We start from the raw sequence: 26137 nt of genomic DNA on the forward strand, positions 1-26137 counted from the left end.
CTGTAAATTGCATTTGATAAAGGCCTTGGAACTTTTTTTTCTTCCTTTTTTGTAAGAAATTTAATTAATTAATTAATTTTTTTATTATTTTGTGGGGTTTTGTGAGGCAAGGGATAAATACCAACCTGGATAATGACAAAGGTGCACCCTCCTCTTCTCCAAATCAGGATTGTTTTTTCGGTTATACTTGAGAGTAGTCGTTCCATTCTGTACAGGCACAATGGCAGGGGGGGCTCTGTTGCTACTGCAAAGTCATAAGGTGGCGGAGGGCCTCTAAGCACACTATTATCGATAAATCCTTGAGGAAACATATGCTGCTGTGTCGGATTAGCCGGTGATCCCGGATGAGAATTGGGCGGGGTCGGTGGCATCTGGCAGAAGTAGTTCGTATTGTTAATAAAAGGTTGTTGTTGTTGCAGCGGTTGCTGACAACTTTTCATGTTCATATTTTGGTGTGATTGCTGAAGGCAATTAAAGCTAAACTTGTACTGATTCATTGCTGGAGGAAGTTGGTTTTGTTGATTACATGTTAACGGTGATGAAGAAGAGGAGCACGGGATGTGTGATGGTTCTTGTTTGATTGTCATAAAGCATTCCACAGAGAGTCCTCCTGGTGGCAGTGATATGCCATGGTTACCATTATTGCCATTGCACTGCATTGAATATTGCTCCTGTGGTTCTGATTTGATGGTTACACCGTGGTTATTACTAGGACAATTTACGCCACCATTATTATTACAGCTGCTGTTCTTGAGGGGCAAATTGTTCATGTTGTTCTGCAACACTTGTTGGAATGGCATTTGGGAAGACAGGCACGGACTAACATCTCTGTTTAAGAGTTTACTACATGGCGGTAACTTGGGGATTGTTGGATCCATTTTTGAGTTTCTTTCAAATTGGTCTGGAAAGACAACACTGAAATTTCCGTTCACGTTGACGGGTAAGCTTCCACCATCTTGAAGAAGATCGTCAAGAAAGCAGGCACTGTTGCGTCTCTCGTTGCTTATATTGCTGTTAACCTGTTCTATATCTGGCATACCATCAAGGTATCTGTCAAGTTCATTTTGTGTCTGAAAGGAAAATAGAAAAGAGAACTATATATATTTATCATCATATTTGAACATTACTCCTGGTTCACTGGGATTTTACAAGAACCAGGAGCAATTTCAGAAGAAACAGGAGCTATTTTCAAATAGTAAATCCTTTTCTGCATAAACAGTACAGCATACCAGCACTACTGCATCAAGTGCAAAACTGTAACCAGGAGCAAATTTGTTTTAGAAAATTGCTCTTAGTTCATGTGAATTTTACAAAGACCAGGAGCAATTGGTGGCTTTACAAGGGCAAATTTGCTCCCTGTGCCTGCTTATTTCAAGGCTTGGCTTTAGCAAGTGGCTAATATGTGCCCACAATCGGCATAAATCCTCGGGGAAGGGGGGTGCTTGAGCACTTATTGGCCCAATATTTAATTGGCTAAAGGGCATATTCCCTCAGTCCAAACCCTAACATAATTCTGCACCTTATAACCAGTATGTAAATCAATTTATTGATTGTATATGTGAGGGCACGGTGGCTCAGTGGTTACGGCCTTGGACTCGTAATTTGAGAGCTTGCACGAGGTGCGTGGGTTCGATTCCCCATCCCACCACCGTGTTGCGCCCTTGGGCAAGGCGCTTTGCCTCGCTTGCCTCACCCCACCCAGGTGCAATGGGAAGCTGTTAAGGGTAGTCACAGTCGTTGTACTGATGGACCCTGCGCCACTTGTAGGCTGCAAACGTGGTTCCGACATATTCTAATTAAATGGCGGAATAAATGTAAAACGCTTTGAGGCTGTTTACGGCATAAAGCGCTATATAAATATCTACATTTTTTTATTATTTTTTTTGAAGACATAGTCTGTGCAGATCGTGTACCTATATTGAGCTTACCCCCTACACATACATACCAAATTCGTATAAAACTTAAGTTATATGAAAAAATGTTGCTATTTTACCATAATTATACCTGAAGTATGATAAAAATTTGGGTGATTATCCCCGGAAATCCATCTGTGATCATGATATCATCACCATTTCTGAAGGAAAAATGCATTACTAACCACGTTGAGTTTAGCGTGGGCGTGTGGGTATAGTTTATAGAATTCATTTATTGAAGACTGACTATAGACATTCTTACTGATTCTTGATTGAGTTATGGTATGAATTGGTGTCAGGATTATCACCGGATATCTTTAATCATGACATAATTGCCATTTCTAAAGGGAAAATGTTAGCAATGTTAGAAACTCTTTGAAATATTTCTGTAAAAAAATTTCCAGCCATTTTTCAATTAATGGGCATTTATGATAATCTTTGGTTTGTCTGATACCCTATAACACCAGTAATTTAAATAAAAGAAAATACCACATAACCACTGCGCATTCCACGCGTGATGCCATGATGCAAATCACACTAAGCGTAACCCATGTCGCTACCGGTCGGTGATTGTGTGCTTGCTTGGCACGCGAGGGATCTAATGTTCCAATCCCGGGGTAGCAAGTGACTTTTTTGTTCATCAGCTTTCCTTTTTTTGTTTCTTCTTTAACTTCGGACAGCAAAACACCATGGTTAACTAACATGCATGCATTATTTTCCTAGACTGAGGCCAGGGATATCGCTAGGCAAATTTTAGTGCCGGGTGAAATTTATATGAAAACGGTAAAAAAAATTGAAATTTTGATAAGAATTGCTCATTTTTATACTGATTGTTCATTGATTTTGAAACATTTGACACTGGAGTGCCGGGTATTTGGGCTCAAAATTAACTTGAGTGCCGTGTGGAAATTAAAGTGCCGGGCGGGTCCGCCCACCGCCGCCCAGTGTAGCTACAACCCTGACTGATGCCTATGCTAACCCTAACACCATTACCACAAAATACCACACAGATAACCACTGTACTGCACACTGACATCAAACATGATGCCATGTCTTAATCACGGCAAGTCCAATAAACTTCCTGCAAAACATTCCGACATGTTATTTCAGTATTAACAAAATATTTTGTACAAATGTTTGCCTCCCCAAAAAAAACACCAATGTTTACTATAATATTTAAAAAAAATCTTTTGGTAATGTTTTTTCATACAAACATTTTCAAAACATTTTCATGTGACTGGACATTTATATCTGATGTTTTGACCAAAACAAAAACCCCTTTATAACATGTTTATAATGTTTTAAAAACATTTTTGTGTTTCCAGGATCACTAACAACTTATAAAGCAAGAAACTTACCAACAAGTTCAGATACGAAAATCTATCCATGTAGGCCCGTATATTCCTGTTTAAATGAGTATTGTTGCATGCCTTAATGCAAGGTCTAGTCAACACTCAACACTGAATGCAAATTTACCAGCACAATGATTTATATAAGTATTAGGTATGCTATTCTTTAATACATGAAATACCGCCAGCCAGAAGCTTCAAATTAATAAACTTGCCCAAAGCACAGAATGCTTAATCACCGCCCCCATTAGTGTTATGCAACCATGCAAGACATTTTGGGTTATTTTTGCAGGCAATTTGCACCAATATCATATCACTAGTCATTTTCAAGGGATTTGATTTCTGTGTGTTCAAATGAGCATTACACTATGGACCACAATGGCCTCATCTCAATGGCATAGTTCAATAAACTCAAACAATCATAGTACTAAATTTGACCTCAAGTTGCAGAGTATTAGTTTTTGTACCCAAATTTTCAAAGGTCATTCAATAAATGTACAAATCTATTGGAGTTGAAGAACTTTGCCCTGATAGATGAGCATGTCGGATCCTAGTGTAACTGTAAGGGTCAAAATTTTAACGGTGAGTAGTCAAGCACTTGCTTGCATGATGCTAAAGTTTGTTCGGCTTAGGGGCCTATATATAAGGTGGAAAAAATAAGACTCGTAACACCGTGTATTGATATAGAATAGCGTGCACGTGCACACTTTTAGGCACAGTGCTTACGCTAAATTTTGTGTTATGTAATGCGTGACTGGCACGCTTATGTGAATTCTGTGGCGTGAGTTGGGACTTTATTGACTCCGCAGTAACAAAAGCCGAATAATTTTCGCCTTATATAAACCGAACAAACTTAAGTATGATGTTATGCAAACTGTAAGAGCAGAGAGCTAGCTGTGAGCGATGGATTTAACTCGGTGTATTATCTGATGAAGACATTTACTGATATACTCAAGTCAACAATCACAAAGCACTGCAGCTGAGTATCTATGCAGATAAATAAAAAGGTACATAAAGAAATGAAAAAAGGAAGGAGGGAATAGCCCGGGGGAATAGATGCGTTGACTTCTGACGTCAATGCCTGGCAGTGTGCGCATGCATCATCACAATTTCCATTGTTTTTTGCGCATCAAATTTTGTTCAGGGCTCATGTTTTTAAAACTCCCGCCACATCACAAAAAGGCTATTGAACAGTGTAGTGGTTGCTGGTTGCATGAGGTTCACTCAAGCATATCGATATACCAGTCACTTGCCTTTGTTGATAAACATTGAGGTCAACTCATCTATACTTTTAGTAATCGAAAGAAGGGGGAATCTAGAGGAAAAGGAAGAAATAAGCGGGTCTTTTGGTTGGTCAGTAGAGTTGCTGGTTGCTGTGTAGCATCCAACATGCCCCAATACTAAACTGCACCCAATATTAAGCACTCCTGATAAGTGCCCCAAATAAGCACCCCTAAGCCCCCTCCCGAAGTAAGTACACCCTATACTTTACTTTATTTGTTTTTCAGTCTGACGCTTAAAATACCGCTAAGCCCTGTGGTCCAGCTATGGTGTAAGAATCGCCCCAGTTAATTAATTGTCAAGTGCACTATTATCAAGTCTAGTCCTTTTGTTGTTGATGTTTATACAGTATAATCACTTCCTGTCCATACACTTATTTAAATTCACCAATTTGTGACAAAAATTACCCGGTACTACCAATTTTTGAAGCATTTGATATACTTAACAATTGTGTACACAGCAATATGGGTTTTATCAATGTTTATTGATTTAATGTGTGATGTGCCCCAAGTAATTTAATTTGATGATTTATCTTTGTTTACAAAGTTACATGAGTGATGACATTTTGGGGGAATTCCCCTCTCAAATTGAGCAAAACAAGTTGAATCATATCTAATTTGGAATATTTGGAAAACCCCTGAGGTTGTAAAGTGAAAAGTGATGTAATGGAATTCCCCTAAGGAAGTGATGTCATGTGAAAGGTTAACCCTAACCCTACCCGTGGTTTTTGGCTATCGGAAGGGAAAGAAGGAACGAAAAAGGAGAGAAGATGAAGAAGAAAGTCACCCAACTTTTACCCAACTAGGACTCACTAAAGCTCACTATTAAAACCACTCTGCGTGCATGCATTCCACGGGACTTGATGACTTAATCAGACCAAGTCATATATACCCAGGGAATCGTTGGCGTAGCGTCACCTGTGTAGCTACATGCTGGGGATCTTCTGCGTGGCATGCGAGGGGTCCGAGGTTCGAATCGGGGGTGCCAAGTGACTTTCTTCTTCATCTTCTCTCCTTTTTCGCTCCTTCTTTCCTTCCGATAGCCAAAAACCACTGGTAGGGTTAGGGTTAGTGACCATGCATGTTTTCCCTATATGCCTCCTTAATGTTATAATTAAGGCTTGGGAATTTCCAAGATCACATTTGGCTATTAATATTTGGGATTTCCCATTGCTTGATATATAAGAAAATGTAAACACAATTATTGTCACAGTTGATAGTGTTGATCTGGGCTAGCTAGCTAATATGCTTACAATCCAATTCCTTCAAAGAAAGGAAATTGCAAACCAGAATATTTTATGTAGTCAAAGTACTACTATTTGCCAGTGTTGTCGGAGAAGATCTAGAATACGTCAAAGAACGTACTTCTTCCAAGAAAGGAATATATATTCTTCTGTCGACTTGCTGAAGTCTGGTGTTTTGATTCAACGCAACTGTCAAAATAAGTGGGGACAACTGCATCGCTGTCCTGCTTCCTGAAGATATTGTGTGAAAGGTGGAAATACTCAAATAGCACCAAGTTTGGAGAAAGCAGCGCAAGGAGTTAAGTTGGGAGAAAGCAGCGCAAGGAGAAAGCAACGCCATTTTTGTGTGAGGATTTCATACGCAAGGATATTTATAAATGCAAGTGTTCACTGGACTTCGCTGATTTTCGCAGGACAAGTGAATAAGGATATATTACATCAGTCGTCCAGAACATTGCAAGAACTTTATGATCATCAAGAAGAAGAATGCTGGCTAAGTACTAAATAGATAAAGAGTGATTATATTTGATTATTGTGTATGAGCATTTGTTGTCATATATTGTATCAATCATAACGTGCTTTCAATTAAAGACTTAGATTTTGTTAGCTTAAGGGATCTAAAATGAGCGTTTATTGCGTTTCGACAGTATTTTTTGTGGGACATGAGAGCACCTCAGACCTATCGAATTGCATTCTGAATCTGAAGCATGTCTTTCTGATATCAAATAATTTTCATTTTTGAAAATCACAATATAATACAAATTTTATGACAAATTATAAAATTTGATATTTTTCAAATTTTGATATATAACAGTCCTCGAAGTAAATGATACAAATCTAATGACATATTCTTAAAGTGTATGTAGCAGGGAGGAAAAGCCGACGGTCAATTGAAAATTTGGACCTTTCATATTGAAGATATGGATTTTTTCCCCAAAAAGACCTAATTTTTTTGGTGTTTTTGGAATAAAAATCCATATCCTCAATACGAAAGGTAGAAATTTTCAATTGATCGTCGGCTTTTCATCCCACCTACATACACTTTAAGTATAAATCATCAGATTTATAAAGTTTACTTCAAGTACTGTTAAATATCAAAAATATCAATTTTAATGATTTGCCATAAAATGTGTATTAAATTACGAATTTCAAAAAATCAAAATTATTTGATATCAGAATGACATTCTTCGTGTTCAGAATGCAATTCGATATGTCTGATGTGCTCTAATGTCCCACAATAAATACAGTCCAAACGTTCATACCCCAGCCCTTAAGGGATCTAAAATGAGCGTTTATTGCGTTTCGACAGTATTTTTTGTGGGACATGAGAGCATCTCAGACCTATCGAATTGCATTCTGAATACGAAGTATGTCTTTCTGATATCAAATAATTTTCATTTTTTGAAAATCACAATATAATACAAATTTTATGACAAATTATAAAAATTTGATATTGTTCAAATTTTTGATATATAACAGTCCTCGAAGTAAATTATATCAATCTAATGACATATTCTTAAAGAGTATGTAGCCGGGAGGAAAAGCCGACGGTCAATTGAAAATTTTGACCTTTCATATTGAAGATGTATGGATTTTTTCCCAAAAGACCTTTTTTTTTGTGTGTGTTTTGGGAAAAAATCCATATCTTCAATATCTAAAGGTCAAAATTTTCAATTGATCGTCGGCTTTTCATCCCACCTACATACACTTTAAGTATAAATCCTCAGATTTATAAAGTTTACTTCAAGTACTGTTAAATATCAAAAATATCAATTTTAATGATTTGCCATAAAATGTGTATTAAATTGCGAATTTCAAAAATCAAAATTATTTGATATCAGAATGACATTCTTCGTATTCAGAATGCAATTCGATATGTCTGATGTGCTCTAATGTCCCACAATAAATACTGTCCAAACGTTCATACCCCAGCCCTTAATCAAACAGTGTATTTGTGTTGTGCATTCGTGTGAGTTCGGGTAAAAGGTGATTTTGGCCTTGAGTCAAGTACGACTCGTAACAAATGCAAGATTGTGTTTTGTGATACAATTTGCTGGGAAGTAAGATTTTCTCAGAACTCCTACCATTTTCATTTAGTTTTATTAAATCATACAATTTAGTGAATTAGTTTTATGAAAATTTGACCTCATAATTTCATACTCCATTTAGAAATTTTATCCAAAATATCACTTTCAACGTTGTTGCACTGAGCCAACGAAGTGTGGAGACTATTTCATTAAATCCATTATTCTTGCAGTTTTTATTTTGAACGAGTCACACAATGCCGGTGTTGTTCGTTTGATTAAGCTCTATTCCATAATCGGAACTTTCTAAATGACTAATTTCATAGTCTGTGATCTCTGACCATGCTGACCACGGGCTGACCAGTCCATGCTCTGATCTTCATTAATCTACATATAGTAAGCCAAAAGAATTAAAAGGGCATTTCGTGATTCACAGCCTCATCCCAAAAAAAAAAAAAAAAAAAGTTGAGATTTTTATACCACTGGATACCTCTGGCTACATAATGTTTATGTACCAAATATTTCTTGCAGATTAATTTGTTTAGCAAAAATATCGCCAAATTCGAATTTCGGCCAAGATTGACTGAATTTTGATGTCGTCATTGGTTTAACACGTAAACACGAAAATGTCTCAAATAATTCCAAAAGTGTATGTATGTTATCAAGCACTATTTTATCAGTCTAAATTCGTTGAGGTTCGACAGTGAACCTCATTGTAAGTACTGTTTTTAAATTTTTTTGTATGAATAACACACGATATGTTATTATATATACTGAAAATTTCCCCCATGTAAATCAATACGATTATGTGGTGTAACGGTAAGTATCTCGCCTGTCACGCAAGAGGTCCCGAGATTGATTCCCAACCCCGGCGCGGCGATCATCAATTTTTTCTTCACATTCATTTTGAATCCAAAATTATTTATTTTCATGTGAAAATGTATACATTGTACTGGGAAATATATTTTGTGCATTTTTATCTGTAACAGGGCCATATAGAGCTAAAAACGCACCTCGGCTCGGGGTGTCACGTCCAGGCAGTGTTGCCGTCATATTGTCTGTTTTGTTTACGCTATTGGCTGTTGCCACATTGAATAATGTCGCCACCGTCGTCTGACAAGCACCCAATACCTGTTACTCTTTAAGCTCTTATTTAAGAATTAAAAAGCGGTGAGCTGAAACGTAAGGAAGGAACAAAATCAAAAGTTGCACATTTGTGTTCTAATCAATGGAAGCATGGCGCTAGTTCTCTTGTTCGACAACGCTTTGTAATGAAATCAATAGCATGGAAGTGATGGAACGGAGCAAACTGCAACTTTTGAATATTTGCATAATTCTTGTGTTTTTGGATTGTCGCGTCTTTATTTCTTAAACGATTTCAACAAATGAGGTCTTAAATTTGTCGAGCTAAAAGAGGCAGCTATTGGCTGCTGGTTCTAATTATGACATATCTGTCTTTGTTTAAGATATATAAGGGGTGAACATAAGTGGTACCTTAATTCTTTGGATTACTGTATATGTAATTGTTTTTATTTTTTTTACGATTATGTTATGTAATATTGATGTATTTAGTATAACTGCATCTTTGCATTTTTTTTTGAGGGGGGTCTGGCCAGCAACAGTTCTGACTGGGAGAATTCCCCCCCTCCCTCCACACCACCCATGTCCCACCACTGTCATGATTGTTACATCCAAAGGTCCAGTAAAATTAATGGGGTGTCACTGCGTGGGAGCTGAAATAGATAATAGCAGTCAAAACAACACAAAAGGATGCGTGTGTGACAGTGTATCATGGGTGGACAGTTAATACAATGGACTAAATGATCCTGAACCTTGTTATTGAGAAGCGTAGATTTTTTTTTTTTTTTCGTTATTTTCTATTTATATATCTTCTATTGTGGATATTGTCATTGAATAATGACTTGGGGGGAAAAAAAGGAATTGTACTCAAAAGTCGAAGAAGTCCATGCCAACTATTTAGCATATGTCTGAAATACAAATATCAGCTCTCTTAAAATCTGCAGATATGCCATACAAATGTGTCAGCATTCTAAGATTGAGTTTTTAGTGTTTTGGAATGTGGTATTCATATTACTTATCAGTCAACATGCTGAGCACCTCTGATTGCATAACCATGTCGCTACCCACCCCCCACCCCCACCCCCTCCACTTTTAATCCTGTCACTGTCAACTGCAGGGAAGCCCTCCCTACTAGGGCCTTATGGCAATCCAAAGTTGCACTAGATATCATAGACCATGGCTATATCCAGAGAACTGCTACCCAGTGACCGCTCCCCTCGAATTCGGCTGGGAGCGGACGCCGGTCACTGGGTTTTAGCTGTTCTCGTATATGTATAATATAGGCCTACCAACCAAAAATCACATTTTTATTAAATAACTTTTATTTTGTAGCCAAGATTTGAGAGTATAACCATGCGCAATTTCAATATCCTGGCACATAAGAAAACAGAGATATGATGAAGGAGGTAGAACTTTTTGAATGACCCTCGTAGTTGTATTTGCCACTGAGCTCCATGTTGATGGGCAAACAGTGGCGAAGGAAGGGATAAATTTGGCATGGAGAAATTGGTAGTAGAATGTCGAAAAAAATTATTAAAAAGCAGAAGAATAAATTGTGGCTGATAAAAAAAAGTAAAGACAGTCTGCAGTATTTTTTTACCAATAAATTTTGGCGTTTTGATGATACCCAATCATATTGGAACTCATGCCACTTCTTGAAAGCAATGACATGTATGTAGCACTGCCATTTTACTAGAAGTCCAAGTATTCAATGGTCCCCTGCAAAGGTTATGTTGCATTTGGCTGTGAGGCTTTGGCACTTTAGTTGGAGCAAAGTTTTGGAGTAAGCATGTGTGAACTTTGTGTGTGTGTACGTAGTTGGGCAAATTCTTTGGTATGCCGGTGCAAATTTATGCCGACTAGTACCCATGTCTGCAGTGTTCGAAATATGCCTCAAAAAGTTACAGGCCAGCCGGGCTTGACCTTAAAAAGTTACCGGCCAGCCGGGCTAACAACTAGATGCCAGTCAGAAAAGTTACCGGCCAGGCCAAAAAGTTACAGGCCAATGGCCGGCTGACCGGCTCTATTTCGAACGCTGCATGTCTGAACATGCCTTAAGTTTAGTGGTAAGCACCGAGGATTGTTGATTTTTTGATTAAAAAAAATATATTTAAAAAAATCGGATTTAAAAAAAATTTAAATCGGATTTTTGTGATTTAAATCGATTTTTTTGATTCCAAGAACTGCTATAGGCCTACCCCATGATAAAGTCAAAAGAGTACTAGTGGAATGCTAGTCATATGCACAATCCTACTAGGTATTTACAAAAAATCAAAATGTGTTTTTACATGTGAAAATTTCAAAGAAAAAATTTGGTAAAATCATGGGGAACAAACCTGTTGAATTCTGCACCTTGAAGATGAATTTTTAGCAATAGATAGAGTGGCATGCATCATAGAGGTATTTTAATTGTATCCAAAAGTTGTAGAAGCATTAAGAATGAAGTAAAACAGTCAGTAAGTAAGAAATTAACTTACATTTTGTCAAAAATGGTAAAAAATGGAAAAAGTTGATTTAAATCAGTGATTAAAAAAAAATCTTGTTTATAATGAGTGCATTGAAGCATAGCCATGCATTAAGCCTTCAGGCGTTTTCCACGAAAAACCTGAATTAGTATATACTTATGGTCATTATGCTTGGTGTTGAATGGCACGCGCATGAACGTTTGGCGACTGACCAAGTGGAATAGATCATAATATGACCAGGGTTGTAGCTACTCTGGGTGGGGGTGGGCAGACCCACCCGACACTCTTAAGTTCCACCCGGCACTCAAGTTAATTTTGAGCCCAAATACCCGGCACTCCAGTCTCAAATGTTTCAAAATCAATGAACAGTCAGTATAACAAGGTGGTTCTCGAACCACGAGTCTCGCCTGCTTTCGCGATCGCCTGCTTTTACGATTACTTTTGGTAGAAGTAAATGAACCTGCAACAACCCATGGCGATTTGCCTGTTCAATTTGAGCTTGATTGGACCAATATTGGAATTTGACCTTTGATCCCTAAATTTTGGTGGGTCTCGGCTGGGCACAATTACCTGGCTGATGGTGACCTCGGATGACCCCGAAATAATCTTCCGAACATTTGACTCTAAATGTTGATTGTACCCACCAAGTTTCATGCCCATACGACAGTTTTAGTAATTTGACCTCAGATGACCCCTGGTGACCTCAGATGACCCCGAAATAATCTTCCGAACATTTGACTCTAAATGTTGATTGTACCCACCAAGTTTCATGCCCATACAACAGTTTTTACTAATTTGACCTTAGATGAACCCTGGGTGACCTCGGATGACCCCGAAATAATCTTCTGAACATTTGACTCGATGTAGCACCCCAAAAGAGACCATTTTTGACATAAAAACCCATTTTAGACATTTTTTTGAAAAAATGCTTCCTTCACCCTAAAAAGGTGGTTTTAAATGGTCAGTTTCCTATCCTTTTGTACATGAGAGACATTCTTCAAAGTCTTTTTTTGGCCTACATGACCGAAATTGATATATATAATGCGCAATATAAACCGAAATTGATATATATAATGCGCAATATAAAAACAATATTTCATTAAATTTTGGACCCCCCCTCAACTTCGAGTGTGTGGGAGGGGGCCACATGGGGGGGGGGGTACTAGTGTGCATGAAGACTACATTGTATGATAGACCATTTTTGACATAAAACCTGTTTTAGACATTTTTTGAAAAATGCTTCCTTCACCCTAAAAAGGTGGTTTTAAATGTTCAGTTTCCTATACTTTTGTACATGAGAGACATTCTTCGAAGTCTTTTTTTGGCCTAGTAATAACTTGGCCTACACGACCGAAATTGATATATGTAATGCGCAATATAAAAACAATATTTCATTAAATTTTGACCCCCTCAACTTTGAGTGTGTGGGAGGGCCCACATGGGGGGGGGGGGTACTAGTGTGCATCCTCTGGTCATACTACCCCCTACCACATTATGTTGACCGTACCCACCAAGTTTTCGTGCCCATACGACAGTTTTAGTCATTTGACCTCAGATGACCCCTGGATGACCTTGGGTGACCTTGACCCACTAACCAATACAAACTTGTTCTGTCTGGGGTGAAGATGCACCCACCCACCAAGTTTGAAGAACGTGCGACCCCTAGTCTCCGAGAAAATAGGTTTTTGCATTTTATGCATAAATTATGCAAATTAGGTACTTAATTACCATATTTTGCGCTGAAAATCGAATCGGGTTGAGATCCTCTGGTCATACTACCCCTACCACGTTTCATCATCATAGGGCTTAGGGATCTTACGAATCCCCAGATACAGCTCCACAAGGCGGATTTCTTCAGATTTCCAACCATATTTGTAGAATCGTTCCGCATAAATTATGCAAATTAACAACTAAATCGCATACTTTTCAGCGAAAAACTAATCAGGTGATCAGCAGATGTGTATCATAGCTGCCACCAGGTTTCGTTACCATGCGCCCGACGGATCTTGAGATAGTCTGTCCACAAACTCCGCTATCAATTTGCGCTGATTTTCGCATAAATTATGCAAATTAGCTATGTCAATTTGCATATTTTTCACCGAAAACATACGGTATACGGAGCAAACTTGGATACCCTTCCTCCCACCAAGTAGCGTCGCCGGAGGTCTTACGGTTCCCCAGATACAGCTCCGGACGGACACACATACATCCACACACCCCATCCACACACACACACACGCACGGACAGACAGAAATAGTGATTACTAAGTCCCATCCTGAACAAAGTTCAGGCGAGACAAAAATGAGCAATTCTTATCAAAATTTCAATTATTTTTACCATTTCATATTAATTTCACCCGGCACTAAAATTAGCCTAGCTATAACCCTGAATATGACAAGGATTTACATTTCACAATTTTATAGGGATCAGATTGACAGCCTCACCGCCCCCCCCCCTACTTTTTCCTATCAAAATGGAGATCCTTTGGCATGAGAAGAAAGCTCATATTTTTCTCATAATCCCAGTCAAATGTTAGGCCCAAATTATAGATGTTATGAATGAAAAAGTGATACCCTCATCCCCAATTGTAGTATACTACACATACTATTTAACTATGAGCCATTGTGAAACACATTTTTGCTGAACCATGAAATTGTATCAGCCTATATTAGTCTTATCTAACTTACTCACTAGTCACTATAGCTTTTTGATCAGTCTTAAATGGACATATCTCCAAAAATAACCCCGGTATGGTGTCAAATGAAAGAGAAAAAATGAAAGAATATAATACAAAAACATAGAGGGTTCCACTAATAGTTTTAAAGTTGTGGTCCATTTTGATCTTCAAAATCATCAGATGTTATCCAATTGGACTAGTACTAATCACAGGTTTAGCAACTTTCTAGATATGCTTGAACTTGATAAAAATGCCCTCCGTGTATCGGATTTCCCATACATTGCAGTATCGCGAAATGCCAAGAAGGTATGACCCCCTGTGTGAAATGAAAGAGAGCAACCCCCCGCCACATGGTCCAGCTATGGTGTGGTAACCGCTCTAATTCACATTAAGAAAGCTAAATCTTATTTCTGCATACCACGACACAAGTCATGCCATGCAACTGGTCGTGGGTGTTGGTGATAGCCGTTTTGTAAGTTAGATAAACATGATAAATCTATCGTGTGGTCATTGGCAAAACGGTCCATTTAGCGGTGACACTGACAAGCTTTGTATAAAAGTATTGATCCAGTATATGATTTGACTGCCCGCCCTTCACTGCAGGCAAACTTTGTGCTTACATAATGATGAAACAAATTTGATTTTGCAAGTGTAGCAAATGCATGGCACTCTGTAAATAATTAAGAGTTCACTTTATTTTTTCAAGAAATTAGTCAAGTCCTAATTTAATAAAAATTAGCAAAAAGTTAAACGTAATTTGCTTCTATTTAATTGTACTTTTGCTATTATATCTGTCACAGTTCTTACAGTTACCTAGCCGGTTCCAAGGTTTAACCCTTCTCCCTTTGTGTATCGGATGGAAACACTGTAAGCCTACAAAAAGACTACAATAGACGTAGACCTAAATCGGTTGTGCAGCCAGGATTTTTCGTGGGGGAGGGGAGGGGGAGGGGAGAGGGAGGGCAGCAAGACAACTTTCAAGGGGACAAAATTTGACAATGGTCAAAATAGGTCAAAAAGGTGTAATCAAAAATATGAGTGTATTGATTTGAAGCGTAACCATGCATGAAGCATTCAGGCTTTTTCCGTGAAAAACCTGGATGCCAAACTTCAGTGAAGCCTTCTAGCTTATTCCATGAAAACCTTGGATGCCATACTTCAAACTAAATAAGCATTATCCTCCCTATCTTGGTGTTAGGGTCCTCCAACTCCGTAGTGTGTGCTATATCATAATTTGACAACTTTCTAAAGGTTTATTCACAGATTTTATGGGGGTGGTTAGTCTTTGCCAAAGACCACAATCAGTGCGGATGAGAGCGAGTGCCGAAGGCGAGACAGCAACGAAGCTATGGCAACGAGCCGTGAAGGAGTCTAATCCAATGCGGCTATGGGATAGTTGGATATGATGGGAAAATATATACTGTTTCCCATATTAAATGTGTGATTTTTTTGTACTTCTAGAATATTTTAATGTAGTAGGCCTACCTTTGGTAAATGACTACAATGAGCAAGAGACAGTTCATCAGGATTCAAACTTTTATTTCATAATTTTAAGAAATGCCCCCTGAAAATGTCTTAACCAACTGGAGTGCTAATTAGGTTGAGTAATGTGCAGTGAGTGAGTGAGTGAGCGAGGGAGGTAAAAAAGTATGTAAGTAAATATGTACTATTATATAAGTAAATAGGCCTAAATAAGTAAATATTAAAGTACTGTAAATTAATAAGTAAATAAATAAATAAAGTACTCAATTTCTGATCACAAAATTGATCACAGTCAACACATACAAATATGTAGGCCAAAAGCCAACTGTCATATTTGACTGTGATTTGAACCATTCACAATAAATCTGTAAAAAATTGGCATTTTTTGCAGAACATAAATTTTCACGTTTTTGCACTAGATGCTTTAATAATGCAGCAACTGTAAAAATAAAAACATGCAAATAATTGTTAAATGCATTGTTCAATGTTTATACAAAAAACCCAAATCACGAATTAAACAGTAACAGCAAAGTAGTTCGTTAAAATTGGTAAGTACTAGTAGTTCTTCAAAATTGACAAAGCAGAAGCACAAAATTTTACATGCGTGAAAATCGAAAATGACCAATTTTACAGTAGGGTGCATACAAAATGAAGTTCAATTAAATGTTGAACTTATGACACATAATTATCACAATATGGTTACAACTTGAACAAGAAGTTGGCTGGGTGAATACAACTTTGAAACACAATTGTCAACATAAACACTTGTATTATTTTTATTCATGTCTGTCACTTGTGACAAAATATGGTTCAACATGATCAAGAGGCATGACGTATTGAGGCACAACGTATTGCAGCGCACAGTCAAAAGAATCGCAATCTTGTGTATTCACTTCCTCACTATTTACACAACGAGTAGAATACATGTAGGCAAAAGTTGCACAATTTTGTCTACCGGTATTTTGACTAGATATGCCCAAACCAAGCAACAGCGGCTTGACACCAATGTGATCGGGAAGAGGAGACCAGTGGTGTAGTCAACGTTATGTACTGGGGAGAAGCTGTCCCCCTTCATGGTGTACAGTGGCATGCACAAACAGGGGGGGGGGCATGTGCCCCCACTTTTGTTGGTCATTCAGGGAAAACGCTAAAACCACACCTTACACACCTAAATCAGACTCCATTCGGGGGAACTGAACAACCTGCCCCCCCACTTTCAATGTGCTGCGCACGCCACTGGTGGTGTACAACTATGAGGAAGGTTTTAAACTTCATTTTGGGCTAAATGTTTGCACGCATTCATCCCTGTAATACAATTCTGGAGGCGGGGCATGGAGATGACTTGCAATTTTGCCACCCCGTTGGAATTTTTCCCATTGCGCCACTGCCCCATGGACTATCTTGTCCCCTCTTGCCCTTGTCAAGCTTATTCAACTTTCAACAGTGGCGGCACCACGGGGGGGAGGGGGGCATGGGGGAAAAATGCCCCCAGTCAGAACTCTTGCCCCCCAATAAAAACCCAAAATTATGAAAATTTCATCTTTTGGTGGCAATTTTGAGCAAAATTTGTTAATTTTGCCCACCCTGTATTTCACTTCCCCCCCCCCATGCCCCCCAAAAAAAAAAATCCTGGCGCCATCACTGACTTTCAAATAACATTAGGCTACATGGACTACAACACTTTCTGAAACCGTAATGCTATGAAACTTGGGTTATAGATTATCCATGCCACTGTTAATACATGTCTTGTCACAATTATTCATTTGCTCATCCTATTCCTTTTAAAGGAATTTTTATCATGGATATAATATTTGCTTTGAGTGTGGAAGAGGCAAAAATTGCTGCCAAACCCGGCAGGATTTGGGCTCATCTCACATGTTATTGGTTAAATTTTATTTTAGTCAACAGTGGAGTAACGCATAAGGCCCCTATTCAGTCAATTTTGAGTTTCCCGTCACATAATTTCTGAAAATAAGTGAGGTAACTTTTTCATTACCGGTATTCATTATTCATTATTTTTCTGCCTTTCATTATTAATATGACCAACATGCATGTAAAATGTGTTGTTATTTGCCGCTCACTCACTTGAAGATGGATGTTTAGCCCAAATGAGATTCAAAAGTATATTAAAAAGAGTCTGCAAGATTGACAGCAAAATGCATGTTTTGACTTTGATTTTTCCACAAAAAATAAAGGGATATTCATAATTTTTTTGGCAAATATAACCAGTTTTTATCGGTATTTTTTGGAAAATCACAATAATGAATTCAAGTGAGGGTCAGAAAATGAAGTGAGGGCGGGTGACGTGAAACTCAAAATCGACTTTCCTTGGCCTAATGAAGCTACCCAATTGGGTAGCTATTGGTAGATTTAACCTATAGCCGAGTTTGAGAACTGTTGTTCTTTTGGAATCAGGCCCCTTGGGGTCATTGTATTTGTAGTATTAAAATTGCAAATGTTTGACACAATAATTAAAGACTTTGCAATCACCCCTAAAATATTGCCAACCACTTTACTGCAGTGTACAAGGGTAACCCTGCCTGATGCCCAGGGACAGGCGATTCAAGGCTGAACTTTTTTTCTGCGCAATCTCCGCATAATTGGCTATTTTTTCCTATGGGCAGGGATACATGATTTGCACTGAAATAAAGTTCTGCGCAATCTCCGCTCAATTTGCTATTTTTTCCCGCGCAAATCACCTGTCCCTGCCCATATGGACCAGTGCAACATTCAGATTTTACTTCTTCCACAAACATCTGAAAGTGATGTTGTCAATTAAAAGGGCATTTCGTGATCCACAGCATCATCCCCCACTTTTCTCAAAAAAGTTGAGATTTTTGATACCTATAGCTTCATGAAAAAATAAAAAAAATTTGTTGCAGATTAATTTGTTTAGCAAAAAATATCGTGAAATTTGAATTATGTTCTGGTATACCAGAACGTAATTACAACACATTGTCTATGGAGCAGTATTTTTTACACATAAGGCCAATCAAAGTCGATTTTGAGTTTCCCGTCACCCGCCCTCACTTCATTTTCTGACCCTCACTTGAATTCATTATTGTGATTTTCAAAAAAATACAGATAAAAACTGGTTATATTTGCAAAAAAATGATGAAACCCATTTATTTTTTGTGGAAAATCAAAATCAAAACATACATTTTGCTGTCAACCTTGCAGACTCTTTTTTAATATACTTTTGAATCTCATTTGGGCTAAACATCCATCTTCAAGTGAGTGAGCGGTAAATAACAACACATTTTACATGCGTGTTGGTCATATAATGAAAGGCAGAAAAATAATGAATAATGCATAATGAAAAAGTTACCTCACTTGTTTTCAGAAATTATGTGACGGGAAACTCAAAATTGACTGTTAGTGGCCTAATCATGCATAACTCGCAAACGCAAAATTGGAATCAACTGAAATTTTCGTGGATATCTACTGAAAAATATCATAAAAAGAAGATGCTAGGATCACAAAATACTCCTTTAAATGACATTTCAATTTCATTAATTTGATACTTTCTTTCTTACTTTGATATCATGATGATGAACAAACAAATAACACCCCTACATTATTATCAATGTATAAAATCAAGCACAATTGCAATATTAAATCTGGAGTGCCAAAATGTACAGTTGATATTGGGCTGTGACCGCTCATTTCAAAATAAAGAAAATAATAAGTAGGCCTAATTAATAATTAATAACTAAAAGTTACTTTGTGCCTTTAAAAAAAAAATCTTAGACAGTACACTAAAAATAAATTGTGAAGGGCCTAATCCTATGGTTTATTGCCAGGTTTATTTTATTTTTCATCATAAAATTATTATATTAATTAATTTGAGAATTCATTATTTATTTCTAATTTATTTATTTCAAAATTATTTATGACAAATTAATTAAAAGAATATTTATATAGATAGTAATACCTTTTGCATGCAGTTAGCCTATAAATTTGCCTCTTTTCCATTGACCAAATTTTTTTTTTAACTGTGGGATACGGTCATTGACTGTATATCATACTATTATAAAAGTATATCACATTGATTCCGTTTTATTAATAATTGTGACTTTTGAGCATATCCCTCAATGGTAGTACAGGACCTTGGATTCAGAACACTTGCTGGTCTTTGGACCTCCGGTCCTTCTCCGCTATCTGCGCGTCAATCATCAAACACGCCAACGCATGGATTATGTATAGTGTTTCTCTTCAGGCCCACGGTAAACATTGAAACCTTCAGTTCGTTGATACTTGTAAAACTTGCCTACTTACCGGTATGTGCAATTGATGAAAACTACAGCATTGTATTCTATGCATGTTTGGTTTTTTAACGGGGAAGGGTCAACTGCGGGCAAAACCACAGGTCCAACGTCACCCCATCTTTAGTACTAGTCGTACATGTATGCCATGATATTTCGACTTTCCGAGATGCAATCTGAAACTATCAGTTTATGAGATATAAATTCATGTGGGGTAATTGGCAGAATTCCTCTTCTAAATCCATGATTGAAAATCATGTGCGAATGGAATGGAATGGAAAAAACTTTTAAAAATAGTTTAAAAACTGAAGAGGGCCATCCAGAAAGCTTTGGTGCATACATACTAGTATAACATCATGGGACACAGCCACACTAAATGCGCCATGCATACGGTACCGAAGTACCGTGATTGCCTCCGGAACCATCTTCTTTTGTGCATAGACCATTTGTGGGAGCTGACTACGACTGTTGCTTTCACTTGGCCGTCACTTGGCTTCACAGACCCTTCACCCCCGGCCCCCACCACCACTGACCATCACCATCAGGGCAAGACTCCGGGGGCTTGTGAATGAGGCACTATAGGCATATACCAAAACCAACAGACCAAACATCTGGTAAATGCCGGCATGCTGTATCAGTTCAGACTGGGGGCTTGCGCAAGCGGACCGAGCACAGGGCCCTCCTCTCGGGCTTGCCGCATATCCCGACACGCCGTCACAAAGAAAAACCTGTTGATGAAGCACACACAAATAGGCCTACTACTACTAGTACTACCCGTAGCCATGATGATCTGGACCGGGGATCTGGAAGCAGGTCCACGATGAAGCCCTTCAAAATCAAGCATCGGAGGCTCGGATAATACACAAGAAATGCCGTAAAACACAAAAATGCGGACGGTCATATTTTCTGAGGGCCGGGGCTACGGCCGGGATGCCGGGGCTACGGCCGAGATCCCGGGGCCGGGATTTCAAGCTCCTCGCAGTTTGATGGACGGCGAAGGTACCCCAGCTTCCCGGGCCAGCTTCACTTCATTCTGGGAACGAAAATGCACGAAAATGGAATAGGACTATTTTCTGGGATGTCTTTACAAACATGATAAACAATATTTATACCCGGCCCCGATACCAACTTTTATTTGAACCCTGCTCAAGAAATGAGAATTTGACGTGTCCCCCGTGACTTGATTAATTTGTTACCAATCGTAAAAAAATCTTTAAAAAATGTTTATTATCATAGGGTTCAATTGAGGGTCGCGGTTTATATTATGGTTGTGGCATCATCACAGAAATCCCCTTTCACGTCTTTGAAGATAATAATTCACTTTCACCGTCGATCCTCGAAGATATTGGATCATCAAGTTCTTGATTTTTAGTTTTTTAGTGGGAGAAAATTTAAATAAATTTTAAACCCACCTCGTTATTTATTACGCCATTGCACCAACTGGCCTCGTGTCCCTGAAGAGTAGATCCGGGATGAGAACAGCTAGATCCAAGGAGGACATCGTCTTCAAATGTATCAGCTTTGTCGTTGAAAAAGACAGAAGCTTCGTCAGTTATTAATCCAACGGCATTGGCCATTTCAGGATTGAAGAGACCATTTAGTGCGGCTCCGATGGCGTGCTACACATACCTGATGCGTTGTGCGAGTGGCGGCGGCGGATATGAATCCCGGGATATGAATGAATTGTCACTCGGGCACTTGCGGCCGACCAATCAATTAGTGTATCGTCGCGTCAATAGCTTGAACTTGCCGTGCACCGTTGCGTCGTATATCTGCCCTTGAGGCGTATCTCTGATTGAATCATCTACAAACCTGTTGAACATATTAAAACCCGAAACCATAAACTTTTTGTGCAGTCAGTGGATTGGTAGTAGTTTTGTAAACAGAAGTTTACGCATGCGTTGTTGACACCCAGACTCAACTTGACGATTGACTAGTCGACCTTGTATGAACTGGTCCACCCTGTGAATTCGGAAGTTTACCGTGTTTACATTTCCTTGGATATGCTAACAGTCGAAACCATGACTACATGAAGCGTGTTTTATTTTGTTTAGGCCTATTGAACCTTAAATAAAATTGAAATAGTAAAAATGTCGTGATACATGTATTTATTTTCAACTTTAGGCCTATATACTTTGTTACTGAATCTTTTATTCAAGTTTATGAACATGAAGTTCGATTGACCCGGAAATATCTTTTATCAGTGGATTTAGTCATCTCAAACTTCCGTTACATGATTGCAGATAAGTAAAATTCACGCAATCCGAATGTTTACTTTTACTTTGTGTTATAAAATATTGAAGTTCAATTTTCAACTTCGACGATTTTCAAGGGGCATGCCCGGGACGCGTTATTTCTTTCTGCAACCATAATGGGCCGCAATGCGATAACACATAGTACATACATGTAATTATAGGCCTATGAGGCTATAGATATAACACGAGTTTATTACCATTATTATTTCCTCTTACTTAATAAAATAAAAAGCAATCGATAGAATTAAAATTCAACAACGGTTTACCTGTGGGTTCGAACCCACAATCTATGTATCCATATAGTCTAATGCCTACACGACTGTGCTATGATTCGTTGTGCCAGAAAGGTGTTTGTTTATGATACTTATTGATTACGGAATAAAGTGCATACACACAATATACTAGTAGTATATTAGTACTAATAAATACGTATATAATCCTAACCCTAACCCTAATCCCTAACCCTTAGGCCTACTCTAATCCTAACCCTTACCCTAACCCTTACCCTAAACCCTAACCCTAACCCTAACCCTAAACCCTAAACCCTAACCCTAACCCTAAACCCTAACCCTAAACCCTAACCCTAACCCCTAACCCCTAACCCGTACCCTAACCCTAATCATAAGACCCTAACCCTGACAATAATGAACCTTGCCTCGGACTATGCGGTTAGTGATATATTGCGGCCCATTATGGTTGCAGAAAGAAATTAAGCGCCCGGGACCCACTGAGTGGCTTAGTGCCCTGGGCGCCATCCTTAGAATTCACTGATTCGCCCCTCTAATGAAAGTCAAAATTATCTCGCGCGCATTTCAGCAGAAAATCATTTGAAAGATCAATTTAAGACCAAAAATTCATCCGCTTCATTGTCACCAAAATTATATCACGATTATTTCGAGAATCGGAGGGGGGGTAGCCTATCCTTAGCCCAGGTGTCACAACCCTTAACTGCCGGGACCAGTCAAGGGGTAGGGAGGGGCGCAGGTCAGTGTAAACTTGTAAGTGACGGGATGTATGTGTCTTTACGTCGGGCGGAAGTAGGGCCCTATCGGGTAAAAATATTGTTTTCAAAAATGGAGGTCATTTGATTATAGGGCCTTAACAAAATTTTAAAAGGGGGGTCATTGGTTATTAAAAAAATAGGGTTTCATTTATACAATTTTGAATAAGGAGTCATTGGGTTAAAAAAAAATGGGGCAAAATGCTATTTTTATGTTCTAAATTTGGCCAAATTAAAACAAATTGCTGAAAATTTGAAAGTTTGCGCATTATTTTATGGTATTTTTATGATAAAATTCTAGAAAAAGGGAGATAATTGGGTAGTCACATCTACAAAAAAAAAGGGGGGAGGAGGTCATCTGGTATGACTGTAAAAAAGAATGTTAAAAATTCGACTTCAAAAAAAGGGGGCCTTGCGTAATAAACATCAGAGTCCCTCACATATTGTTTGCCTGGACGTAGTAGCTCCGGGTTCAAACTTTCCGCTCTTGGCTCCTCTGGAAATAAAAGCTGTTTGTATATTAGCTGACTATACTTCTCGAACCGCTCCATGATGAAGGTTATACTTAATGACAAGTCGTCCAGTGGATCAATGGTGGTGTCCCACAAGGATCCATCCTTGGTCCTCTCCTGTTTATAATACTAGTATTCATTGATCACATCTCTCAGAGGCTGACAAATACTTCCATCTTGCATGCTGATGATGTGACCCTGATGGCATTTATCGAGTCTAGAGAGTAGAGTCAAGCTGTTGTTGCACCTCTCAACCATGTTTGGAAGTAAGCGACAACATGGAGATCGAAACATCAAACATGGGCCTCTACATGGAATGTCCTTTTCGGAGCAGCTGAATGCCAATCCATCAGTTTCCAACCGCAGAGATTCTGTAGGCATTCACCCTAAAGGATCTAATTCTTCGGTACAAAGCTCACAGAGTAAGTGTGGAACTTATCTTGGAAACCTGTTATAAACAAGTTGGTATGTATACATGTGTCTGACAGTCTGATCAGTCTGATGTGCTCTCAGGTCCCATAAAAAATACTTTGCAAACGTTGCTCTCAGGTCCCATAAAAATACTTTGCAAACGTAACACTTGCTATCCGATGTATGTATTCCAAAACTATTGACAAAGTATTTTGTGAAATGATTGCCAAATAATATTTTACATTAGGCCTATAACATTTTGATAACATTAATTTTTTATCAAATGTTGTTTTTTCAATCGTTTTATAAACGTTTCCACGACCTTAATATATAACCGACATTTGAATATTATAAAAAAACGTTTTGACTAAAACCAATTGCAAAATGTGTTTATACGTTTATAAGGTTTAATTTTTGTGTTTGCTGTATATAAATCTGGTTTGTCAAACTCCAAATGTTTTGTTTACTCACTTCAACACGAACTTCAAACTTCGTGTTTGAAATCATCCTTGTGTATTTATCGTGTTTATTGTCCGCTAATAATCCTCATATCAATTAGTTATCTCTAAGATAAACATGCGTATTAACTAACGTGCAGTCTGTCAGGTCAGTGTCAATTAGACAATTAGTAAATTTTTATCATGAATGACTTTATGTACTCTTCGTAGGCCCGTTAGCCAAGGTGATCCAAAACACACCCAGCAAACGCAAAACATACAGAAAACGTTTAAATGTCATCAGAAAACATTTTGTGAAAACTTGATGCAAAACATTCTAACACAATGATTTGCCGATATTGCAATAACATATAGGCCTAAAACGTTTTAAGAATGTTATCATGACCATTATATAACCCGGCTGTCATTTAAATGTTATTGAAACGTTTTGACGATTTATAACGATTTAAAAACATTTTTGTGTTTGCTGGGCTCACCCATTTCCACTTTTTGGGAACACTGTTCTGTAGGCCCTACTAGTACTATGTCCGTGAAGGCCTACTTACTTTTCTTAAAGCCACATCCACGGCCAGGCCTGCGGTCTGATCTTTCTCTGGGGAATGTGGTTTTCCAATATGGGGCTTTAAGAAATATTCAATTGCAAGCACCACTTTCTCAAGTGAAAATTAAAAAAAAAAATATCCCAAATTCCACTTTAAGGCGATAAAGTTAACTTTTTACATCTAAGCCGAACCGTTCCAAAAAAACATTTGGGGAGGGGGAGGATCCAGTATGGCCTGCAAGATGCCTCATATTCAAATTTTGACGCCTTGAAAACATAAAAAAAATGAATACATGGTTATGTTACACAATATGGTTTTCCAAAATTAGTTTCACTTTTTGCATAGCTACACTGAAAAATCTAAAAAATATATATCGTCAGCCTGCTACGCTAATTGCCTAAGTCATTTTTTGTAATATACAAATACAAAATATGGTTCAAGCATGCATTTAAATAATATTTATTCACCATTTTTTTCACAGGAACATATGATAACGACACTAATAAAAGGGAACAGTCCGAAATAATTAGGGTGATTACGTAACTTATGCATGCTTGAACCACATTTTGTTCTTTGTTCTCAAAATTACAAAAAATGACTTGGGCAATTAGCGTAGCAGGCTGACGATATGATCATGCCATTATGGTAATGATCAATGAATTTCCCTTTTTTTTTACTTCTTGCACAAGAAATATATTGATCATGACTGACATTATGGTAATGATGATCAATGAATTTCCCGCTCTTTAAAAATCAAACAAATATTTGCCTTTGTGACGACATCATTAATCTAAATTCGTTTATTCAAATAAAACTGATCAAATAATTATCATATTTGCGAGACGTGAACTTTGCATCATGACGTCATTCAAATGACAGGTGCATGTTCGCTGTATGCCTAATGGATAACAAGGCTAATGGCTAATTATTACACTGATTATGGAAGCATAAGTACGTGTAGGTCTATGTAGCATACACGCGATATAAAGTGCGATAGCAATGTCATCTTTCATCTACCCGGTTCCCCTCGAATAACTGTACTTCTTCATATTTATTTCTTTAATTATTCATGACACCCGGTTCTCCTCGAATAACTGTACTTCTTCATATTTATTTATTTAATTATTCATGACACATGGGGAGATTGTTTTCGGTTCCCTGGGCCTAACAGCGTAGCCA

General features: G+C 38.0%; 1 protein-coding gene across 1 annotated transcript; it reads right to left on the reverse strand.

Moving 5' to 3' along the window:
• Positions 1–68: 68 nt before the first annotated feature.
• Positions 69–21525, reverse strand: LOC140160030 (uncharacterized). The gene is made up of 2 exons (XM_072183300.1): positions 21193–21525; positions 69–1070 (listed from the first exon to the last, which is right to left on the reverse strand). Exons 1-2 carry the CDS (start codon positions 21355–21357, stop codon positions 69–71), a joined length of 1167 nt encoding a protein of 388 aa, XP_072039401.1. The 5' UTR covers positions 21358–21525.
• Positions 21526–26137: the final 4612 nt, after the last annotated feature.

This window comes from Amphiura filiformis, chromosome 9, assembly GCF_039555335.1.
Source record: "Amphiura filiformis chromosome 9, Afil_fr2py, whole genome shotgun sequence".
NCBI classification, from domain to species: Eukaryota; Metazoa; Echinodermata; class Ophiuroidea; order Amphilepidida; family Amphiuridae; genus Amphiura; species Amphiura filiformis.